The sequence below is a fragment of the Natrix helvetica genome (assembly GCF_964273705.1).
Source record: "Natrix helvetica genome assembly, chromosome: 2".
NCBI lineage: Eukaryota > Metazoa > Chordata > Lepidosauria > Squamata > Natricidae > Natrix > Natrix helvetica.
In genome coordinates, this window is record NC_138552.1 from 110,833,144 (window position 1) to 110,858,931 (window position 25,788).

The 25,788-nt window shown below is 39.7% G+C and overlaps 1 protein-coding gene across 1 annotated transcript in view; it reads left to right on the forward strand.

Moving 5' to 3' along the window:
* Positions 1 to 9,077: 9,077 nt before the first annotated feature.
* The window catches only part of MAN1A2 (mannosidase alpha class 1A member 2), a 42,854-nt gene continuing 26,143 nt past the window's right edge, over positions 9,078 to 25,788 (forward strand). The window contains exons 1-3 of the mRNA XM_081940230.1: positions 9,078 to 9,981; positions 20,640 to 20,895; positions 22,570 to 22,666. Coding sequence (XP_081796356.1) covers positions 9,671 to 9,981; positions 20,640 to 20,895; positions 22,570 to 22,666 — 664 coding nt within the window. The 5' untranslated portion in view covers positions 9,078 to 9,670. The remainder of the gene's footprint in view (positions 9,982 to 20,639; positions 20,896 to 22,569; positions 22,667 to 25,788) is intronic.

Consider the following 25,788-nt stretch of genomic DNA (forward strand, 5'->3'; position numbering starts at 1 on the left):
ATTCTGCAGCACTGGTTTGAAGGCACATGAGTTGGGCTAGGATACCATGCAAGCTTAAAATGTGTGGCTTAGTTTCTAATGCGAATCCGTTCCAGTGTGGTTAGCCTGTGGATGAGTGTCTTGACACAAACCTCAAACAATTGATTTAATCCTGTGTAAATCAAAGCCAAGAGGACCACAAACATCACTGCTGAAGCGCATGTTCTCCATTACCGTACTTGACCCAAAAACAGGTTCAGGGGTCTTCCCCAGGGGAAGGAACAAAGCATTCCTCCTCCTTACCAGATTGCCAGATTGTCCCTCCTGCACTTTCGCTGTGCTCCACTCCACCATGCGCGCACCATTGCTGAGGCAGGTGGGAGGGAGAAAGGCGTGAGGGGGGCTCCTTCCCTCAGCGGTTCATTTTCTTACCTTTAGGCAGCTACACTGATTTTGGCGGTGCCATTTGGAGCTCCTTTCATGGAGGTAGGGTTTATAAAGCAGGTAGGGAGCAGGAAGGGCTATTGCGAGCTATTGGAAAGGCACGGCTCCGTGCCTTTTGATCTTTCTTGGGCGCAGAGAAAAGTGACCCAGTGAAGAGATCGAGCCTGCTGCTGAACGTGGAAGCTGAGACAGTTCTTTTCCACCCAGCCGCTGGCAGCAGGGTGCCGAAAAGTCCTCTGGTTGCTGCCGCCATCTTCGCGCATGCACACCTTTCTTCTCACCAGCTGGAGGACATTTCAGCACTCTGTGGCCAGCAGCTGGGTGGAAAAGAAGCCTTTCAGCTGCCTCTTTGAGAGCCAGAGGATCGGAGGCTTCTTTTGCACCCAGCTGCTGGCCGCAGGGCACCGAAAAGTCCTCCAGCCGGTGAGAAGAAAACTGTGCATGTGCAAAGATGGCAACAGCCACTTTCGGTGTCCTGCGGCCAGCGGCTGGGTGTAAAAAAAGCATCCGATCCTCCAGCACTCAAAGAGGCGGCTGAGAGGGTTCTTTGCCAGACAGTCGCTTCCCAGCTCTGGTCAGCTTGCTGTCCAACAGATGCGTCAGCTGGGCGAGCGAGCAGCGACCAGGGGACTAGTTCAGGGGCATGGCCAGCCTGCTGTCCCTACCGATTTGGCAACCCAGGCCCAATTACCACTACCAGTTCGCCCGAACCGGTGCAAACCGGTAGGCACCCACCTCTGAACCAGACAGATCCCAATCTCTGCGTGTCAGCAATCATATTATTGATGAAATGTGCTAAATCATATCCACGGTCAGTTTTAGTTCAAAGAAGAAGAAAAATACTAATTCAAAACTGGAACAGCTAGAGACAACTTCAATCTATTTTGGCTGTCGGTGGAAGATGGTGGCAGAGAGGTAGCATTGAAAAGGATTTATTAGGGCACATTATTGTTGGCTAAGGGTACTTGAGGATAGAAGTCTTGCTTTGGGGAGGATGTGTATGTAAGGTTGAAAACTCAAAAATAGAAGTAAGCTGGCAAATCAGTAATAAAAGCCCAATTCAACATTCATTACTTTCAGGACGCTGCATTAAAAAATCCCGGGGCAGTTACATCTTAAGGTAGATATAAATTATGATAGTGAAAATCATGTATTTGATTCTGCATTTGACAATAAAGCACTATGGAAATAACTGTAATGCTCTCCAATGATTTAATGTCAGTAAATTTAATTCCTTCCTATGCTAAACATTAATATGATCAATGTGGGCATTCTTTTTTTTTTTTGCCTGCAATAGCCATGTCGGTGAGGATAAATGATTCATTCTGCATTAAAAAAGAATCAGGGCTGTTGTGTAATGGGTAGGTTAGGATTTAAATTTGCTCAGCTATAAAGCTCAATGAATGACCTTGGGGCATCCACTTTACCTCAGCTTCTTATTGACTGAGGGCTGATGTGAAGATAAGCAAGATGGGGGGAAAGGGTGTAAAAGAATAAACAAGAACACTTTAAAGCCATGGGTGTTAATAGTGCTCCTACTATCAAGTCAACATCTCCCTCTGCTGACTTTTAGAAGTCTTCAACAGCTATGATTTATTAACCCCCCTCCCCTTATTCAGAATGCTTTATTTCATTTTGGAACATTCACCTTACAAGGTCATATCAGTTACACTCTGTCATAAAATTAAGGCCAGCATTCTAAACAGATGTATAAGTGAGCACACTTTATTAACTAAAAAAGGACTTACTGGTATGTCCGAATAAACATGTTTCTAAGTGAGCTGAAATGAATTTGGTGATGAAGTTCACAGAATGACACTGGACCATTCATTTTCTTTCAGCATTTTAGGGATAATGTGAGGATAAACTGAAAGAATCCGATGGGTTTCTCTAGAAGCTTTCCTTGAAGATGAAATAGGCTATAAAAATGTAGTGGTAAAGATAGTGGGCACATTTATTTTTGCCCCTCAGTTATGATTCTTTTTTTCATGATCATTGAAACTGAACATGTTCTGATGATTTTTCCAGGGTTTTTATGTGGTGTTTATATAATCAAAATGTGAATATAACAGCATGAGAGGCAACAGCTGATTTCTTGACTTGCAACTTTTCATCTTGGTACTTTCAGTAGTTTATTGCAATGATTATATTTTTTATGGGTTAAAACTGTTTGTGGGGGCAAGCTTTAGTAATTTAGAAAGGAATATCAGTCAGAAATGGCTGAGTAACTGAGCTCTTGAATTTCATTGACAAGCTCACCTGCTCAATGTTTATTTTTAAAAACTCACTCTTGATTTTTAAAAACTGAGGTTAATTGTTCAATTCTGCTGAAGTTAATTCAGTCTTGTTATCCTATGCATCAAATATGCTCAGTTCAGTAGCTCAGTTTCAATGTAATGTCAGCAGCTGAGAGCTAGCAGAAACTGACATCTGAGACAAGTACAATAATTTCAAGGGCTGACAGAATTATATTATCTGACTGACTGCTGGTAAAAAGAGAAAAGAATAGGAAAATAAGAAGATATGCTGACGTTTAGTGCTGGCTCACTCCAAAGCCAGCATAACTAATATTTGGCACTCATCTATCTAGTTAACAGCAGAAGGCAATGGCAAATTGATTTCATATGGTTGCCAAGAAAACAAAATGTTTACACTACATCCATGTAAGGTCTGCACTGAATTCAACTCAAGGGCAACATTACTTTTTGGCCACCTAATTAATTTGTGTTTTGTTTTTTTAGCAGCATTACAAACTGGAATCAATAATATCCGATTAGTGAAAGGACATCAGAAGTGAGCCCAGACAGTGGTGGGTGGAGCTATCATGCTTCTTAAACATAGCAAGTGCTGTGGTAACATAGAGAGGAAGCAGTGCACAACTGATTACGTGGCATTGGCAGCATGCTGTCTTCTGGAGCCTGAGAACTGACTCACCAAATTCTTTCCCTGAATGCATAAAGGGCTAGACTTGCAGGGGACTAATCCAATTTCTTCCTCAATGCAGGAATTGCGAAGATGTCATAATAACATCGCTGACAGATGGTTGTCAAAATCCTGATAAAACACTTCCTAGGAAATACATACCACTAAGCAGTTTATATTTGTATAACATTTTTCCTAATATTTACTCAGCATTTGCCTTATACTGTCTATCTGTCCCTGCTAAGGCAAAAGAATCTGCTGTTACATTCTCTCTCTAATCTTCTCTTCTCTAGGCTAAGCAAAGCTTCATCCCCTGAACTGTTCCACTCAGTCTGTTCCTCCTTGATATTCTGTTCACTCATCTCTGAATCTGTTCCATTTTTCAGCATCCTTCTTAAATTGTACTATCCAGACCTTGACACAATATCTCAAATACAGCTCAACTACAAGAGAAAATGAAAAAAAAACTTACTTCATCTGTTTGTAACATATGCATTTACTAGTGCAACAACCTAAAATTGCATTACTGTAGCTTGTTACTGATAATTCTGAATGTTCTCAGAATAGTTGACTTCTCTCTATGATTCAATATCTAAATATTTTGATGAAATATTTTAATGATTAACATACATATATTGCTCTTCACCCAAGTGCCTATAAAATAAATCTTGACAGCTATCCAGAACAAACACAAACCCCCTAAACACATCCTGGACCTGACCAGCCACTACCTAACCAACACATACTTCATCCATAATGGACAAAGATACAAACAGATAGAAGGAGCACCCATGGGATTACCCCTCTCACCCGTCATCTCAAACGTATACATGGAACATTTTGAAACTAACGCCTTAGATAAATCTGAACACAAACCCAAACTCTGGCTTAGATATGTTGATAACACTTTCGTGATTTGGCCACACAGGAAAAAAAACTGGACAACTTCCTCACACATCTCAACAGCCTACACCCCAAAATACAATTCACTATGGAAATAGAAGCTAACAACCAACTTCCCTTTCTGGATGTAGTAATCTACAAAAAACCCAATGGCTCCCTAGGACACACCATCTACCGGAAAAAAACACACAACAACCGCTACTTAAACGCACAATCCCATCACCACCCTGCACAGATCAACTCTGTAGCCAAGACCCTCATCTCCAGAACCAAACCCCTAGCCGACAAAGACCACCTGAAAACTGAATTACACACACTCACAAACGTATCAATCTCCAACAGATTCCAAAGAAAAACAATTACCAACCTAATCCAAAGGGAGACTCCCCCCAAAAACCGAGACACAGAACAGGGCAACGGCATCGCCCTCCTCCCTTACATCAAAGGCATCACAGATAAAATCAGCAAAATTCTCCACAAACACAATATCAAGACAGCCTTCAACACTAACCAAAAAATAGAACACAAGAATGCAGTAAGAAAAAAAGAAAAAAACTTCCTCCCTTTTCCAGCACCTTAAAGCTACAGGACATGAAATTAATTTTGAAGGAACCAGGTTAATCTCCAAAACTGAACACTTCAACAAGAGAATAATTATGGAAGCTATCGAAATAGAGAAACACCCCCACAACATGAATGAACGTGACAATACTCCCGCCTACCAGACATCTGGAAACCAGCCCTAGTCAACAAACAAGCCCCATCTACCACCCAGGCTGTTACAACACAAAACAACAACGGACACACAGCCAGCACCAATTAGCACCAATCTACCAATTGTGGTACAGCCACGCATCCAATCAATCCACTTGCTGAAATGGGGCCAGCACTCCACCCCTCCCCAAGGTTTAGAGGGACGGCAGCTCCGATCACGCTTTAAGCCCAAAAACACCAGCCTGAAGTTGGCGAGTGAGACCTCACCGAAATGTCGCCAAGACAATCTCAATCTTACACGGGAAAAGACCCAAATACAACAAGACCAGCATACCTACACCCGTGAAAATCTGCTATATATATTTGCCCAGTGTACCAGCTTTGAAGATAATTTTGAATCTTTTTTCTTGCATGATGTTAGCTGCCTGGTAGCACCTATGTGACTGAGCATGAAAAATAAAGAAAGGTCAGACGTAATTAGAACCTGGATGGAAAATAAGAGGCTTACTGGAAAATAATCCAGAAGAAAACAGTGGCAAATTATTTATATATTGTTACCAAGATCATTCCATGGATATGTCCATCAAATCACTAGGAGTCAAGCTCATCTCAAGGGAGTTTTTACCTTTTCCTACCACTCTTCTGATACAAAGTTGAACATGCAACAATTGAAAGAAGCTGTGTTTGACAGGGTAGCATGGAGAACACTTACTTCTAAAGTTGGTCACAACTAAATGGTTAAAAATAAACAAATAAACCTCTCTTCTGTATCACAAGTAGATTAGATAATCAAATCCTGTGTATTTTATTTAGTGCAGGGGTGTCCAAACTTGGGAACTTTAAGACTTGTGGACTTCAACTCCCAGAATTCCCCAGCCAGCCATGTTGTACCATGCTGGCTTGTACCATGCTGGCTGGGGAATTCTGGGAGTTGAAGTCCACAAGTCTTAAAGTTCCCAAGTTTGGACACCCCTGATTTAGTGTAAAGATGTTCCCCATGCATTATTTTCTGAAGCCCAGGTATATTTTGAAGAGTTCTTAGACAACAAACATGAGATAAAACATTAAAATTTTATAGAATGTGTCCTATATCATCTCTGAAAAGTATTCTGTTGGTCTTGAACAATAGAAATGCGATATTAATTTGAATTTCTATCAGAAAATATCTTTCTATAAAATTACAATAGCAAAACTTAAATGTTGAAGTTCTCAGACTGTCAGTTTAAGTCTAGTATTCATCCATATATAAATCACTGGAATTTATTAAATTGTACAGAGACACTGAATTTAAAGTGCTAAAAAAAGGCTTTCAAGGAAATTCAAAATTTTAAAAGTAAGAACTTCTGTCTTCACCATCTTTTGTTTTCCTCTGTGTTATAGATAGGTTGGATGGAGGGAGGAAATCTGTTGCCTACATGTGTCTCGGTAAATCTTGGTTTAATTCTTAATTCCTATTTATCACCAAAGTTTCAATTATTTTAATAAGCACTCTCAGAATAAATTTGGAGCTACTGATATTATCTATTCCCATGACTAGGGACTACTTTCATCAAGATTTTAGGGTTTTTTTGCTCCTTCTTCCAATACTTGATAATTTATGACAGCAATATGCTAGAGAACATTTACTAAAAAGGAACCAACTTCAAGTCAAAATCTTTTGCCATATATGCAGTGATTTTGGGATAAGCCTCCTGAATTAAATCATGAACTGACATAGCTCATACATTCATATCTTAGAAGCATATTTCTAAAGAGGAGACATCGCAATATCATAACATAACAGAGCTGGAAGGGACCTTGGAGGTCTTCTAGTCCAATCCCATGCTCAAGTAGGATCCTAAACCATTTCAGACAAATGGTTATCTACTCTCTTCTTAAAAACTTCTAGCAATGAAGCACCCACTTCCAGAGGCAAGCTGTTCCACTTTCTTGTAACATTATACATTACAGTATGTTCCACGGGTCCTTGTAAATTGTACCATTGCATTTCAGTATTAGGAAACACATTGCCCATGCAATGTGTGTTAATTTGAATGATTTGTGAATGATTGTTGAGTAACACCTGGATAATTGCAACTCATTCAACCAGCATTAGAAAAAAATTATTCTGGGAAGTCTTAGAACTCAAAATTCCTTGCATATTATAGGAGGGGAAAGAATTATGTCATGAGAAGCAATTTACCTCTTATGTCTATATAAATAAATATTTCTACATAGACTAGCTATTATTAGTAAGATCTCTATTCAAGTGACAGTGCCTTGAATTCAACAAAGTGTTAGATCAAATGGTACAATGTTTTTCAAAGAACATACAAGAACAACAAGGAAATAATTGTTGTGGATCTTGAGGGGGAATTTTCTCCAAAGCAAGATGCAATAAAATCTAAAGCTTACTTTGAGATATATACTTAGTTCCACATTAAAAGTGCTTATTTGGCACAAGTGGAGATTAGGAACTGGGAACTCCTTAGACATTCAGTTATTTTTTAACGGAAAGGTCTTATTTCTGTCTTGAAGTTTGAATGAAACTGTAGTAAATACAGTATTGTCTATTTTGTAATCTTGATTTTGAATCACTCCATAGTAAGAAATAAGATGGGGTGAAGTAAACCTTATAAGTTTAGTACACATCTGAGTTTACATTGGAGAGCCTATTTTTAAAAGCCCTTCATGTTGATATGAAAATGGCCTTTTTACCAATGAACAGAGAATGTGCGTAGGTTTCTTTACTGGCAGTTAGATATGCTTTCTGGAGCAAAATAGCCAAGATTAGCCAATAAGAGTTCACTCTGTTTTTTTCCAGATTAAATCTTTTTCAGTTTTTGTTCTATCTTGGATAAATTCCAAAATAAAAAATAGCTAGTACTACAAATTGAGACATCAATACCAACCATTATTTTAATGTTCCATAATATGAGGGGCTGAATAGTTCTACAGCACCATAAAGTGCTGATATTGTGGGCTTGATTCCAAGTTGAAAACAGTAGGCTGAAACTGGTTTGGATTTTCAGCGAAAACTCCTTCCTACAGAACACACCTCAAATTGCAATAAACATTTTACAGCCTTAATCCAGAATGCAGCGGTTGCCACGGAATTTTCACATGCCTCTGATCTGCATGTAGTCATGTTGCTGGTGCGGGCAAATGTCTAAAAAAGCTACATTATATCCCTGGGTTTATCTGTTGCAGTGCTTCCTAAACATTTCCCTTCATTACTCATAACCGTTTATCCAAAAGTACTTACCGTATTGAAATATCCCTATTGTGACTGAGTAATGGTTTGTATGTTCTTACCCAAATGGGGAGGGAAGGGGGGGAACACCTTTATTCAATTTTGAATAATTTACCAAGGTTTGGAAAACGTTGATATATTACTTTTGCTTATAAATGCTCATTCTCTTGCACGAGGAAAAAAAAAAACTAAAATAGGGGGAAAAAGTGGGGAAAAAGTTTTACAAAACAACTGTAATGGAGAAATGGCTATGTAGGCATCTCAAGCTCTGGACTTGAAACGTTGGAAACGGTAGACTTGCTCATGCAGTTATGAGCAAACTCCTCACGCTGAGTACTACTTTTACTAGATAAAGTAGAAAAATGTGGGTTGGAAGCATCACCACCAGGTGGATTCGTAATTGGCTGACCAACCACACTCAAAGTGTAGTCCTCAATGGAATTGCATCTACAGGGAGGGAAGTATGCAGTGGAGTACCCCAAGGCTCTGTATTAGGCCCAGTACTCTTCAACATCTTCATCAATGATTTGGATGAGGCAATAAATGGAGAACTCATCAAATTTGCAGATGACACCAGGGTTTCCTGCCTAGGCAGGGGGTTGGACTAGAAGACCTCCAAGGTCCCTTCCAACTCTGCTATTGTATTTTATTGAGTCTTAGAACAGGATGAGACGTTTTCAATATATCGTTCAATGAAAGAGAGAATATTTTAGTGTGCAAGCGTCCCGGCAGAGCTTCGGCTAGGACGGTCTCCTTCGGCCGCTAAGGACGGCAGCTCCGCCTTTCGCGTGAGGAGGGCGCGCGAGAGCGAGAGAACCCGCCGCCGCGTTCTACATTGCAACTCCACGGACGTGGGCGTGAGCGAGGAAGCATCTTCCGTTTTCCGGTCGCGCGCAGCCGCAAAGGCGGGTTGACTCTCGCGCAGGATGCCAGAGCGAGTCGTCGCCCGGCCGAGGGTTTAAGCCGCGGCGTGGAAGGTCTTGTCTGCCGCCGTTGCCTGGCGGGTGGGAGGAGGCTCCGGAGCTCGTGCCGAATTCGGGACGCGGCTACTCCCCGCCGCGACACCGGCTGACCCGGCAGCCGTGTCTTGCCGGGCAGAAGGGCATGAGACGGAATCGGTCCCTGGGCCAGTTGGGCAGGCGGCGGCGGTGATTGAATGAGTCTCTTCCCCTCCCACCGCCGCCACCTCCGCGCCGCTCTGGGCCTCCCTGAAGCCCCAGTTCCTAGCCAGTGTCTCCATTCGCTGCCGCCCGCGCCGCCTCTGCTGGCTCCGAATGAGCGCGGCCGGGCCGGATCGATCCCAGGCCTCTGGGATTTGGGGGTCTGCCGGCCTGGCGGGAGCCGCTGCGATGCCGGCTTCCCCGCGTGGCTCCGGGCTGCCTTGTTGAGGACCGGTAGCCGCTCCCGGGTGTGAGCCAGCAGTGTCGTCTTCCCTGCTGCTGCTGCTGCTGCCGCCCCTCCCGCCTTCTCGGCGCGATGACGACCCCGACTCTGCTGCCTCTTTCTGGGCGCCGGATCCCGCCTCGCAACTTGGGTCCGTCCTCCTCCTTCCCCCATCACAGGGCTACCTTGAGACTGTCCGAGAAGTTCATCCTGCTGCTGATTCTCAGTGCCTTCATCACGCTGTGTTTTGGGGCGTTCTTCTTTTTGCCGGACTCCTCGAAACACAAACGGTTCGACTTGGGCTTGGAAGACGTCTTGATTCCTCACGTGGATACCAGCGACGGTGGGAAAAACCCGGGTGGCTTCTTGTTCCACGGGCAGGGCCACGACCAGCATAGACACAGGTAACCCTGTTGCCTTCAGTTCGTGGGATGCCATATGTTTCTGGGAAATAGCAGTGCCTGTCTGTATTGAAATGCAGTGTTTTCCTGAAGATTGTGGTATGCTGATGGGTTTCTGATTTGGCCAGAAGGGTTGCCTAGGGTTGTCCAGAAGAAGCACCCCCGCTATGTGTTGTCATAGACTTGATGTTTGAAATATTGCAGTTTTATCCCATTTTCTCTAGCAGTGACTCTTCTCTTTCAAGGTAAGTAACATATGTGGCATTTTACAAACTGAACACTGCCATTCAAGGACTGCAATACAGGAAAAATCCACAAAAGAGAAGACAAATGCCTTTTTTCTGGAACATGTCTGAGGTCCAGGAGTATAAAAGCTTTAGATAGCGGTACAGTAGTCTGTTGTCCCTGCTAATTTGATATGTGGTGATAAAGTATTAGCGAAATTGTGTTGCAGGGTTGGGTTCCTGCCAGTTCTAACCTCTTCTATAGAAGAATTTCCACAAATCTACAGTGCCATTAGCTCCCTACCCCGCCTGTCCGCACATCATCAAGATGAAGAGCAAGAGGAGGAATTCTGGGAGTTGAAGTCCACAAGTCTTAAAGCTGTCAAGTTGAACACCCCTGGGTTTTTCTTTTCTAAAGGGTTAGGGGTGCAAGGGTCTTGTAACTTGACAGCTTTAAGACTTGCGTGCTTCAAATGCCAGAGTTTCGGAGCCAACATTTTGTTTGCTAAGCAAGAGCATTATTAAGTGAGTTTCACCACATTTTACAAGTTGACCACATCCACCCAGTCACATGGCCAGCAAGCCACTCCCACCTGGTTACATGGCCGGCAAGCCACTCCCACAAAGCAGGCCACACCTACAGAAGAGGTTCTAAATTTTTTTGAAACCCACTACTGTATATCTGGAATGTAGTCAGTTTCACAAAGAGTTGAGTCAGTTCTAAAATAAGTAATAAAGATATCAACAGATATGTTGGCAGTATGTAAATATTTAACCTGCCTTTCATATAAATTCAAAACCAGTTATAAGCAGACTTGTAACATTAAGAATCGTAGCAAATGGAATCTGGAAGTTTTTAAATGCCCAAAGTTTTTAAATGCAATAGGATGAAAAACTGACAAAAACTAAAAAGCAATATTATCAATGAGATAATAAACTCTGAATTTTGTTTATATATAATTTATCGGTTTTTCTTTTTAAAGATATATGAAATAGTAAAAACAATTAATTTCAAGAAAAAAGTAAGATACCAGACCTAATTGGGATATTATTGAATTTATACAGTTCAGTTACTTACTTAATTATATAATTATAACAAAATTTAAAAGAATCACACTCAGTTTTATTTAACATTAAAGTCCAATGACTTTAAATTAGAGACTGACTTTACAAATCTAACTTTAGATAATAAAGAGTATTATTATGTATTAAGTATTACATGTAAAGTACCCAAACTCTCAAAAAGTGAATGTACTTTTTGTAGTTGCTTCCTCCTCTTGTCAAAGAGCTCAAGGAGGCATATGTACCATTCCCTCCTCAGTTTTTTTCAACAGCAACCTCTCTATGGAGGAATTTGGGCTTATAGAAAATGATTGGCCCAAAATAAGCTTCTGAAGCCGAGGATGAATTTGAATCTGGCCCAAGCCCAAAACATATACCGTTATATTACATTGACTCTATTGGAACCTTAATACTAGAAGAACTGGTGGAGATGCTCAGCAAGACAGATGATGGGCAGTAATTCACTTTCTCTGCCTTTCTCCACTTATTCTGCTCTGAAAAGATGAGGAGTCACTTCCGGTTTGCTTGGAGGGTGGTTTTAAGCGTTCCGAAGGCTTCAGGGAAGCCTCCCCAGGCTCCTATAAAGCCTCTGGAGCCTGGGGAGGGCGAAAAAAGCATGTAAAAATGGGGGGGGGGGTTCGCGCGTTGTGCACGCATGTGCACTGGGGGGGTTGCACGTTGCATTATGGGTGCGGCACGCCTGCACACGACCCCCCTGCGCTCCCCCCACTTGTGGCACGCGAGCCAAAAAAGGTTCGCCATCGGTGTCCTATTTGATTGTTCCTTAGGCAGCATTTCTTCCAAGGCTTTCCTATGTACCATTACATTAGGTCACTCTTGGTTTGTCAGTTGTGTTGCCCTTTTAAATTTTAAAATTGTAGCAAGTTAGTTCCTTTTGTAGATCTAGTGAAACATCCTTTTTCTAAGTCAGTCTCTTGGCCTGTCAATTGTAAATCCACTTTTGGTACCATCTCTACATTGTCAGATATACTATGTTCTTCACTAACATCTTTTGAATATAATCTGTCCATAGAAACAAACCTACTGACATTGTTGGTATTGTAGTTACTATGTTCAGATCTGTTCTTCAAAAGACTCCTTCAGTATTTTTGTTGTTACAATGTTTTCCATCTTGCAGCCTTTCTCTATCTAACATCTATCTTTGTCCTCTCTAGTGTCCACTTTTTAAAATCATTAAATTATTTGTTTCTTTTAAAAACCAAAACAGGATCCATTTCCCATGAGAAGTTGGTTGCATTTTATAATTAATTCCAAAATCTGGACCCTTAATCCATTTATAATTTTCTAAGATCAAAATCTCATATGGTTTTTTGCTACTTATTCTTTAAATTCTGAAGCTTATGGTTACAAATTTCTTTCATTCAGCACTGAAGACAGACTTGCTTCAGTTTTAAAATAACCATTCCAAAGTTTTCTAATGGCTTACAAGTAGTTAATGGTGTTTTTCGAAAGTGAGTAGAAAATGAGGTTTGCACTTTTAAAAGTCTCTGGCCGTTGCAAGCAAGATGGCTAATTCTATTGTCTCCTGGTGCTGAAACTCATGGAAAACCATTGTCCTACAGTCTCCTCTTAGACAGCAGTGATCTGGAGCACATGGGGGACATCTCCCATCCCTCCTTTATCTAGAGAGGTTTCAAGGGACTAGTTTACTGACTAGTTCCTTGATCTTTGCCAAGGTTGTCAGATCTGTTTTCGCTGAGCTCAGTCTAATATTCAGGCAAACATTTTGTATGCACAATTCAGTTCTTATGCTCCTTATTTGCTCTTCTTTGTGTATGTCTCTGATTACCTTCCAAGGGAATAATGTTTATTGGAATTGATTGCCAGGTATTGGCTTATGTTAGCAATTGACATTCTTTTTGTACTGCAGACATCCTACTTTCAAAACACTTTTCCTGACCATTGAGAGTTATGCAGGGGGTGGCGGCGGCACATTTTCTCTAAAACTATTTAATTTATGATTTAGACAAAACAAACCTCACAAAAATAAAACTGGAGGTGAATTCTGAATATTAATTTTCACATTATTGTTCTCTGCTATATCCATAAAATGTACATGTAAAATTATGTACATATGTAATAATGTGTAAAATGTATATAATTTAATTATTTTAGTTTTTCTCTAAGAAATTTTATTAAATATATTTTAAATAGGCATCTTTAAATATTATGTGAGCTTTCATAAAATCATTTTTCAATCTGGATTATGAAAAATGTTTTCATACTATCTGGAAAACTACACTGAAATTTTAAGTAATTTTTTACAGGCAGTCAGGCTAAACATAAACCTTAGGCTACAAATATTCTCTTCTATTGGAGAAAGGATTAAGTAAGAATGATAACTTTTGGCTGGTCTACGACTGCAATAAATAAAATCAACTTGAATGATAACTTCTTATAAGTGATTTAAGAAATCCCAGTGTAATTTTATAAAATAATTTTCTGCTTAGTCTGAGTACAAACCTATAACAAATCTTTAAAAAAAGACTCTTGGGTCATGTGAATTGTAGGTATACATAGCAAGGGGAACAGGAGCCCAACTTATTTCACAGAGTTGTTTCTTATAGAGGAGGCAGCATTATATATACCTTCTTGAACTCCTAAAGTGAAAAGTGAGTAACAAATCAAATATTACAAAGATGTTATGTCATCACTCAAATACCATAATTTATATACTTGGATTGTATGGAATGCAAATATATAATGGCAAGTTAGATGATGTCATGGATATGCTGTTATTTTGGCTTCTTTGTGGTTTACTGCTGATGCCACTTTCTCAAATACAATATTTAGTTTTAATTAAAGTCAAATGTAATCTTACAAAAAAACTAAACTGCTATCTGAAGTAGGAACCTCAGCTGAAAAGGAGACTTATCTGGCATATATAAGATTTCTCACTACATCTTTTGCCTTCATGTTTAAGCTGGTCATTTGGAATATATGAAAGACACTTTTCTCTAGTTAAGTTGAATCGATATCAACTTTCTCCACACTTAATTTTAAGGACGCTCCACTTAATGGCCTAGATAAGATAGGCAGTATTGTATTAAAATTTAAAAGCTTCTCTGGGCTTAGGCAATATGTTTTGATTACTTGCCAGGGCAGAAGAAATCTGCTGCTTTAATTACCTTTGCAGTCTGATTTGTTGAAACCTGAAACTGTGACGTTGTTTTCTCATCTTGTTTTTTTCTTCAATCTGATAACCATGTTCAGCTATATTAGGAAATTATGGTTAATAATTAAGAATATATTTGATTGCTGAACCTAAAAAAGTTGCAAAAGATTCTCTTGAGTCCAGAGTACTGGAACAAGATGTACGTATATTTCAGCTTAATAAACCAAGATACATTATGTCTAAGTTGATTCCTTTAGAACTTCTACAGTTACAGTACTTTTTGATGAATGAGTAAATTATAATGAGTTCATGTGCCACCCACTGAAGATAGATGAGTATGAACCTGCATTTTTAGTTAATGAAGATTATATACTTCCAAGCTTAACTTGATTGCCCTCTGAGGATAAAAGCAATATTTGGCTTGCAGAAAAGTAGCGTTCCTTCCTATTCATAATATTAAATTAATGTACCTAAGTTCTAGAGGTTTGCATTGTTTTACAAGAAAATTACATGAAGTAATGTAAAGAGCAGTATATGCTGTATTAAAACTGCACCCCTTGAAAACCATTGGGCAATACCTCTGATACCATGCAAATGCAAGCACCATTCTGCTATTCATTAAAGCAGTTTTATTTTTTCAGGCTTCTGTTAGAATCTGAAAAAAAAATGCAATGCTGTTTTAAGAATAGCATTATCTGTAATGACTGAATTACTTAATGTATTACTCTTTCAAGTTTATTTGGAAGCCTGAAAAAAGTGGGGTTGCAGTGTTTTAATGTAGAGAGATATTATAGTCCTGTGATGGTGAACCTATGGCACGCACGCTACAGGTGGCACGTGGAGCCATTTCTGAGGATACACGGGGCATTGCCCTGTCAGATTTTCGGCCATTTTTCATCCTTCGGAGGCTTCCCTGAAAAACCGCCCAATCCACAAACCAGAAGTTTGCGTGTTAGATTGTTTTTCACCCTCCGGAGACTTCAGGAAGCCTCCTGAAGCCTCTGGAGGGAGAAAATGTTACAAATTATAAAGTAAAATTGTGCAGCATTGAGGGAAGGATGTATTTCTGTGGGAAAATAAGTAATTAATCCAAATTCCCTGATAATTTCATTATTACAGAGTTTATATTTAGGGAGGCACACGTACTAAAAGTGGAATGATATTTTATTGAATAGCAGACAGGGTCCGCTTGTGCTCACTTAAAATTTGAAGCACTTCTGAATCATATTTTAAATGAACACAACCCTACTATGTTTTAGAGCAGCTATGGCGAACCTTTTTTGGTTTGCATGCCATAAGTGGGGAGAGCGCAGGGGGGTCGTGTGCAGGTGTGCCGCACCCATAATGCAATGCGCGACCCCCCCCCAGTGTGCATGCGCATACTACAGGCGCAACCCACCCCATTTTTGCATGCTTTTTTCACCCTCTCCAGGCTCCAGAGGCTTTATAGGAGCATGGGGAGGGCGAAAACAGTCTCCCCTGGCCCCCTGGAAGCCCTCTGGAGGCTTCAGGGACCTTCAGGAGGCTTCCCTGAAGCCTCCGAAGCAGTCAAAACGACCCTCCTAGCAAACTTCCGATTTGCTCGGAGGGTCATTTTTTGTGCTCCGGAGGTTTCAGGGAAGCTTATGAAGCCTCCGGAGGGCCTCGGGGGGGGGGGGGGGCTCTTTTCGCCCTCCCCAGGCTCCTATAAAGCCTCTGGAGCCTGGGGAGGGCGAAAAATGGCTTTAAAAAAGGGTGAACTCAGTTGGCCAGTGCACGCATGCGCGCTGGCCAGCTGACAGGGCAGCACCTAGCGTACCCTGACAAATGGCTCCCTGTGCCACCTGTGGCACGTGTGCCATAGGTTCGCCACCACTGCTTTAGAATAATTGATACCATCAAATATACTTTATAGATTCTAGAAGTAAAAGAAAACACATCCTTCCTTAGCTTACTGTATTTCTAGATAGACTGGTTTGGTTGTCCTTAGTTATCTAGTTTATATTAAAATTGCTTTGATGGTGTACTGACTGCTAAGAACACAGGTGTTTTGTTTTTTCATCATAGAAAAGATTTTGCAGTGGTGTTTGTTTAAACAAAGAGTGCAGTGGCTATAGTGTTGTTTTCATTTTCAAAAAGGGAAATAAATGGAATCTAAACTACTGGCAGGTTGGTAATAAGGACAGAACAGTTGCAAAGGGTATAGCTTGATTTAGTTCAGTGTTAACTGCCAATTTATTGAAAATAATTATCTGCTATTAAGCTACTCTTAAGATGGCTTTTCACATTAAAAAATACAGGTAGTCTTTGATTTAGGATTGGAATTGGGACTGGAATTTATATTGCTGAGGAATGAAGTTGTAAACTGAGACATTCCATGACTGTATCACTTGGCAATGGCACTTTTGGTGGCTGTTGTAACGCAAATTGTACCTGTTATTACCTAAGGACCAACTCCCCAACCCAAGTCTTTCCAGACTTAGTCCTTCCCAGCTCTAAGCCTCTGTAAGGTAAGGGACAGCCTTCAATCCCCCTATATCCCCCGCTCCAAATCTGTGCCCTGTTGGCTGGTCTGTATCCTGCCTTGCAGAACAGCAAGCAGACCCAGAGCTGTATGGCGCTGGTGTAGCTTGCTATACCCCAGAAATTTGCAGCTGTCTCATCCCAGTCGTAGTGCAGTTGCCCTCACCTCCCTGCACTCCAAGGTCACTGCCACCCTTTGCTCCATCTTCCTCCAGCTCACCTTGCTGTCTTTCTGCTCTTGCTCCTGACAAGATGTGCATGGTTTAGCCTAGCCCTTTGCAGCAAGAAGCCCCTTTGCATGAAGCCATCAAAAGCAAGCCCCTGGCTTTGTAGCTGGTTTGTTTGTTTGCTATGTGGCCCACTGGTAGTTCCACTCTATCAGCCTTAACTACTGCCCTTTTCTTTACTACTATAAGGTTATAGTTCTCTAGCCTGAATGACATCCCAGTGTCCTTACTGTAGATGTGTGCCAAGTGGCTGAGCGTGTCAATCATTCATTAACTCTTAGCATACATCTTGTATGCATCCATGTAGAGGAGGTGGTTGACGATAGTTCCATGCTTGAAATTGTCTCTGTAACCAGTCCTCATGATTATCTGATTGAGAGGGAGTCATTCTTATGCAGAATAGCAGAAAGGATAATATATCACCTTGATATATGCCACACTTGATGGTCACTTGTGTGAATTGTCTTGAGTTGATTTCCAGTGTTGACTTCCACAGTTCCAATGAATTCTTGATGAAGTTCTTTGTATAGTGCTAGACCTTCACAGATCCATGAATTGTAGGCTTTCCTGTAGTCAGTCCAGGCTAGGCTCACATTAGCCTGTCTAAACTTAGTTCTGGGCAACTGCTCTGTCTATGAGCAACTGGTGTTTTGAGCTTCTGGTGTTGTTTCCAATATCTTTCTGAGCTGTACTCATATACTGCCCTAAGTCCTCCTTTAGATTGGTGGCTATGATTCCTGATAGGACTTTTCATGTTTTTGGAAGGAAAGTTATTGGCTGGTAGTTGGCTGATGCTGTCCCCTTACCTTTCATGATCAGCACTGTCCATCCTTGTGTTCTCCAGTCTGGGTGGGAGCATACTGCTAGCTGCTGGTTCATCTGTGCTGCTGGGCTTTTGTGTACAGTTATGAATTTCTTAGCCAATACATATGGACCATGTCCAGGCCAGGCACTATCCAGCTCTTTACGTTCTTGATCCACTGTTAGATGTCTGCTATTATGATAATGACGACTGGTTCCTGTTCTGAGAAATTCTACCAGCTGAGTAACTTCTCTCTGAATAACTTTGATCTTAGTTTCCAACTCATTTTCCATTTGGGGTGTGCACTGCTGTTCCTCTTGAACATGTAGCAAACATCTCCAGAATTATAGTGGCTGTAGTGTATACCACCAGTTCCTTGGTTTGAGTTGTATTAGGGATTGTTGTGAGGGCACTATTAGTATCTTCTAGCTTGATGGTGTTTCTCCACTAAATGTTGGTAATTGATCTCAAGAGTGTAGCTAGTTTATTTATGATTTTATGTCTCATAGCAGTTACTGTGTTCTGTAATGCAGGGTGTGGCAGTGATATTCCAGCTTCAGAAGTTGGCTGAACATCCAATTTTTCTTCCAGTTCTTCTTGAGTCCAATATGTAATGTGTAGTTGATCTATTTCAAGTGTAATAGTAGCTTCCTCTTCACTATGTGGATGCAGGTCTTCTGTTTATCCATAGCTCCTTCGTATGTTTCACCTCTCATTAGCTCTGCTGTTGTAATAGCATTCTATCAATTCACGGTTTTCTTGTCCTATCTTGTTGGTTCGTTCCAGTAGTCACTTATTGTTAGATTGTCCTGCTTCTCCAACTTCTGAAATATGAAAATTTATATTAAAGGCATAATGAAGAAGCTCAGGGTTCATTTTATTTAAGATAAGAGTTGTTAGCATATACTGCCTCAGCATCCATGGTGACTGAAATGGTGGTGTTAGGGAGATTGTCAGTAGAGTTCAGAATTCTTAGGAAGTCTATGGTGTCTTGTATACCGCTGGGACTGCTGATACATTCTTACAGAGGAATTATTGAGTCTGTTATTTGTACTTTCATAACTCTCTGGTACAGGACAGGTATAGACTCCAATGGATAGTTAAAGCTGCAGAAAGAACAACTAAAACCATCTGCCTTCTATAAAAGACCTATACATTGTGCAGGTCAGAAGGAGGGTTGAGAAGATATCTGTAGATCTCTTAGATCCTGGAGATAAATCATTTCAACTCATTTCCTCAGAACAGTGCTATAGAGCAGGAGTGTCAAACACAATTTCCTTGAGGGCCGCATCAGGGTTGTGTTGGACCTTGGGAGGCTGGGATGGGTATGGCCTGCATGATGTCACTCATGTTGGGAGTACCTGTGGTGGCTTGAGTGCACTGCCAGTGAAAATGGGCTCCCGAGCTCCATTTTTGGCTGCGACGGTCTCCTGCAACCCTCTGCCAATGAAAACGAAGCTTGGGAGGGCTGCCTGTGGCCCTTGTGAGCTCCATTTTCAGCTGTGACAGCCTCCTACAAACCTCTGCTAGTAAAAATAGAACTTGGGAGGGCTGCACATAGCCCCCCACCCCACCCCAAGCTCCGTTTTTGCTGGCTGAGGCACTGCGGGCTGGTCCTTTGCTATAGAGCATTTTATGCCAAAATAATTAAACACAGGGACAATTTTTCTCATACCATCACTCTGTTGAACACCTACTTCTTTCGGTGCTGCCTAATGTCTATGTATATTAACCCATGTAGTTGGGTGTAGTACTTCTTGTCATTATCTTTTTTTACTTCCCCTTTTATCATTACTACAACTATTACTATTACTACTGCTACTGATAATCACACAGTCAGTCAGATCAGACTGGCAGATGTTTTTGTCTACCTATTGAGCCCTTACCAAGGACCTGGGAAAGGCAGATCTGGGTGTTTGATGGTGTTACAGATATCATCGCAGGATGGAAGCTGTTCCCATTAAAGCTGCCTTTTGCAATTGACTGTGAGTTTGTCAATGCCAATGGTGGTCAAATTGTGCTCCAGTTGTTTTGGGATTGTACCCAAGATACCTATTACTATTGGTACTACCCTTGCTTGATTTTGTCACAGTCATTCTATTTCTATTTGTAGGTCTTTGTATTTTGTTATCTTCTCCAGTTCTTTCTCTTCTCTTCTGCTGTCTCCAGGGATTGCCACATCCATTATCCAGACCTTTTTTTAAACTGATTTCTGACAAATAGCAAAAACAAGAGAACAATGATGCTGACATGGGAACCAGATCCTACATCAAACTCATATTTTTTACTTTGCCTTCATATGTACATCAAATCACATGCACTAAACATAAGACTAGACATTCCTTCAAGTGTTTTTATCTAATATGATGCATGACAGGATATAGGGTAGTTTGCACAATCTATTGCTAATTATTAAAATGAAATGAAATTCTTGACTATGTAAAAAAAATGTTTAATTATTCAAGATTTTTTTTACTGGAAACTCTTTGTTATACTTTCTTTGATATAATTTCTTTAAATCCTCCAATACCAGTAGATTAATAATTACCTAGCAAGTTATCTTCATTTATGCTTAGGATACTTAATAGATTCTTGGATAATAACAGACTAAATTCAGAATTTAATAATGTGTTTTGTTCACAGCAGTTTTCAAAAACAAAATTTGAATTACCTTTAAAAATTAGTCTTATTATTGTTTTTATATTTAGGGAAGAAGAAGAACGTTTGAGAAATAAAATTCGTGCAGATCATGAAAAAGCACTAGAGGAAGCAAAAGAGAAACTGAAGAAGTCAAGAGATGAGATCCAAGCAGAAATTCAGACAGAGAAAAACAACATTGTAAAAAGTTTGAAAAGCAAAAGTAGCAACCCTCTGCCACCAGTCCCCGTGCCAAATCTTGTAGGAATAAACAGTGGAGATCCAGTGGATCCAGATATACGAGAAAAAAGAGATAAAATTAAAGAGGTAATGAGTTATGCTAATGGTTGTTACCTCCTTATCTTTATTGATGTGAAAAGCATGGATTTTGGATTTTTTACTATCTAAATGCTACCAGTTTTGCAATTTAATTATTTAATTAATTAATATAGCCTCTACTTAGTACATGACTCAACAATGAGCATGCAACTCAGGATGTTTACAATGATTGTAAATATGTTTTTTGTGGGGGATGGTTTCAAGTTAGTCTTGACTCCTGGTAACTGCCTGAACAGGTTCTCTGCAGTTTATTGGCAGCATTGTTTGGCAGTAGTTTGTATAGATTATCTTATGTAAGTTAAATGTAATCATGCCCACACCTAAGGTAAATTTTAATAAGATAGCTACCAAAATTTTTCTTATAATTGTCACAAAAAATATTGCCCAGTCGTTGTGCACTTCGAGGTGATGCGAATTGTAATCCAGGGCTCCTGAAGAATATTCTGAAGAAATGTAGGGAAAAGATCATGAATACAGATAGTCCTCAAGATACGACTGATCACTTAATGGCAGTTTGAAATTATGATAGATGCCCCCACCCCAACTACATACTAGCCAATTTCAAAGTTATGGTCTCTGTAGCATCTCTATAGTTATTTGCCTTTACGACCAATAGCAGGGATGTTGCCATACCACCACCCCCGCCTCTTTCTCACACTGCCTCTCTCCCTCCATGCTGCCCTCCCACCAGAATCTCACAGAAATTGGCCCTGATCCCCACACCCATTACCCATACCAAACTCTGTGAATATCTCTGGAACTAATGTTGCAGAAGAAGGGCAGGCCATGCATCCCTAGGCCACATGGCGGTGACCTGGAAATGACTGACCATTTCCCCCATACTTGCTTGTGGGCGGGAATAAAATGGTGAGCACAAGACGAGTCCTTCGGGAGAGGGTGCGGCTAAGAAATAAATATTTATTATTATTATTATTACAAACAACCCCATTTTGCTCCCTTAACAAGGTTGCAAAGTGCTGCAGAAAGCTCTGCAGTACTGTGCAAGCCACATTGTCAGCAAAATAGAATATTTTTTTCCTGCAGCCACATAGGGTGATTCCAGAAGCGGCAGCAATACTAGAATATAATTTGACCACTGGAAATATTTGTGATCGCTTCTGCAACTGAGAGACAAAACAACCCATACTGCTTTGTAAATAGGGTGATGCTATGAATGCACACACACACACACACACACACACACACACACACACACACGTATTAAATATACACTGTAATCATTATAATATATTGATAATGATGAATACCATGTTCCTGTTCAGTAGGGAGCATCTCCATTTATTACCTAGGAGTTCTTCCATGCAAAGAATCTGGATTAGATTTAAACAGTTAAAATGTGAAACACATTACCATTTTCAGACTTTTAAGCTCTATTTTGGGGTTTATTTTATTGAATTAATTTATTAGCTACTGCAATCACCAAAGCAACTCTAGGTACAATGCAAAGATAAACAGTTTAAAACAGATGTAAAGATAGGCATCAATGAGAAAATATAAAGTGAAGAGAATCAGTGGATTTCAAGGATTAATAGAAGATCTGTGCGTATAAGGTGGCTGTATAAAAATATTTTTTGTTAAAACATCGACAGGCTATAGCGACATTCTACATGCTAACATTTGTATTTTCTTTCTTTCTTTTAGATGATGAAACATGCCTGGGATAATTATCGGCAGTATGGATGGGGTCATAATGAACTGAAACCTATTGCTAGGAAAGGACATTCCACAAACATATTTGGTAGGTTATTTATATTGAAAATTCTACATTGCCTTCTCTTCTTTATATTATTGTATTATCAGTGATGTATTTTACTATGTGATTGAGCAGCAGAAATTAAGGTAGAACTGTAGAATATATAGAAAGGCACCAAGTGGAATAGAAATAATATTAAGAACCAGTTTGGTCTAGTGGTTAAGGCACCTGGCTAGAAAACAGGAGAGCATGAGTTCAAATTTCACCTTAGCCATGAAAGCCAGCTGGGTGATTTTGGGTCAGTTACTCTCTCTTAAGCCCAATTCACCTCACAGGGTTGTTGTATGCAAGATAATATGATTGATACACAAAAACATTGGATTAATTGGCTTAATACAAGTAGTCCTCGATTTAGAACAGTTCATTTAGTGATGTTCAAAGTTACAATGGCACTGAAAGAAGTGACTTATGACCGTTTTTCACACTTTGCAACTATTGCAGTGTCTCCATGATCATGTGATCAAAATTCAGATGCTTGGCAACTGATTCATATTTATGATGGCTGCAGTGTCCCGGGGCCATGTGGTCACCTCTTGTAACCTTCTGACAAAGCAAAGCCAGATTTGCTTAACAACCGAGTCACTAATTTAACAACTGTGACAAGATAGGTCATAAAATGGGGTAAAATTCATTTAACAGATGTCTCACTTAGCAACAGAAATTTTGGGCTCTATTGTGATCGTAAGTCGAGGACTATCTGTAAAAGATATTAAAATGTCCTTTTATTATAAAATTTATATTAATACACCGAAAATTAGTGGCTGATTTTCTATAACCATTTATATAAATATGTGAATATGACTTTGATTAGTAAAATTCTATTTATGATCGCAGACTAAAACAAATGGTACCATGAGGATGGGGACGTTAACACTAGATGAATTACAGTCATGAAGTAAATCTTATTTACTCTTAAACTGTCTACAGATTAACTAGTTCCTCATGAGTTCTGTATGCAATAATGAAAATTTAGCTACAGTGTTATTTTAGAATCTTTATCCAGGAATAGATATTGAATATAAAATTAATCAGAAGCCCTAACATCATCTTAGGAGCAGTTCAAAGATAGAGGTTTTTTAAATGACCTCTCTGTAACTTATTAAACTCATTAAAATAAATTTTAGAGATAAGAAGGTTGACTCAAGATAAAAGCAGAACTACAACTGAGAACTTTCTACTGGTAAGTTTAAATGATATAACAAAAGTAGCAACCTGACTGCTAATAGTTGCAAATACATCTGCAAAAAGGTAGTTTGCTTTGTGTCTTGATTTACTCATAATATGGATGATTTGCTTTGTGTGATGTCTCATATGCATGATGGCTTCTTCTAGGAAAACCTGGAAGATTAAGAGAAGTGGGATCATTTTTAAAACAATGTCAAAACTTTTTTTCTATAATTTGTCACAAAATGCCTGAAAAAAGGAGACTTTCCAGAGCTACCTTGTTGGCCAGAGTAATAGAAAGAACAGAAATGTTATTCCCAGCAAGTTGACTCAATGATATTTATCAGAGAAAGGTACACTTTGTAACTTAATTTCTGTGAACTATTTATCTTGGCATAGCTGGTAGAATCATCAGACAACTCTCCATAGCCAGCCCTATCTTAATTTTCAGGATTTGATCCACTTTCTTCACTTGAGTGGATTAGGTTTCCACTCAAGTGAAGAAAACAAATCTTCGAAGAATTGTGGGGTGGTTTTTTTAGCATTTTGGTGGCTGAGATGAAAAGATGAACTTTGATTAGAATCTGCACATAATTATTTATGCTCAACCATCAATCTAGATAATTGCAACTTAGTGTGGAACCACTCATGGAAAATATTCAGAAAGTGTTGCTACTCTGTTTCCCCGAAAATCGCTCTTTTTCAAAGTGACCCATTTGCAAGTAGACGAAGCTTCCGGTCTCCGTCATTTTTCTGTCCAGGTGAAAAATGTGTATGGCCTTGGAAGCCCTGTAAGCCATTGTGGTCGTGGGCAAGCAGATAGTAACAGGGATTGGGTGGGCGGCTGAAAAATGAGATCTCCCCCCCAAAATAAGACAGTCTTTTGGTAAAAAAAAAATAAGACCCTGTCTTAATCCCCTGGCTGGGGATTTTAATCAAGCCAGTCTAAAGTCTGCTCTCCCAAAGTTTGTGCAGTATGTGCAGTGTACCACCAGAGTAGCAGAAGACATCAAAGTATAGCCAGCCGAACAAACAGATTTAAAGATAGTTTCTATCCTTGGGCTGTGAGTCTTTTAAATACAACCACAATCACTCCATGCACATGCTAGTTTTTGTTCTTTTTCTTTCTTTTTTTGTTTCTGTTATAATTTTGCACCAGTGAGGTTAAAACAAATTTCGTTGTATTTAAGTACAATGACAATAAAGATTATACTTATACTTATTTTCGGGAAAACACGGTAGTACCTAAATGTGGTAGTTGGATTGGGTTTTGATGCAGGCAGATTTTGTGAATTTTATACTTTGTAAACTACTCTTGAATTAAAAAAATGGCTTTGAGTTTGTTTTTAGGCCCAGTTCATATGTGTTTAAATTAGCTAATTGGTTAAAGGTCAAGATACGTGAAACTTGCTATCACTTTAAATCTTCTTTAGAAGGCTTGAATGCTAAAAGGTTAAATTGATGGAGATACATAGCAAAATTTTATCTATGCCAGCATCTTGGCTTTGGAATCCCCTTTCTAAAAAATTTTAATTGTTTTATGAGTTTGTTCATTGCTTTCAGCTGTTTTGAGTGAAGAGATAATTTCTAAATATTGGAATAAATAGCAGAACAAGCTGTGAAACTGATCAATAACTTAAAAATATTAAAAAAATATTTTCTCAGATGGCTGATGGAAAGGCAGAAATTTTAACTTGTGGCACCAAAAAACTAGACTATGCCAAAAGGATTATAGGATTAAACAAATATTTGGGTTGAAGTCTGAATCATTATGAAGTGTCACCAAAGTTGCCAAGAGAAAGGAGAATACAAGTTCTCCATTTATAAGCATATGCCAATAGTATGAGATTTTGTAACATGTTGGCACTATGTAAAGTTTTATAAGTATTCCTGCAGGAGTGTGGTTGAGCAAAATAAATTCTTTGATAACATTTTTGGTTTTC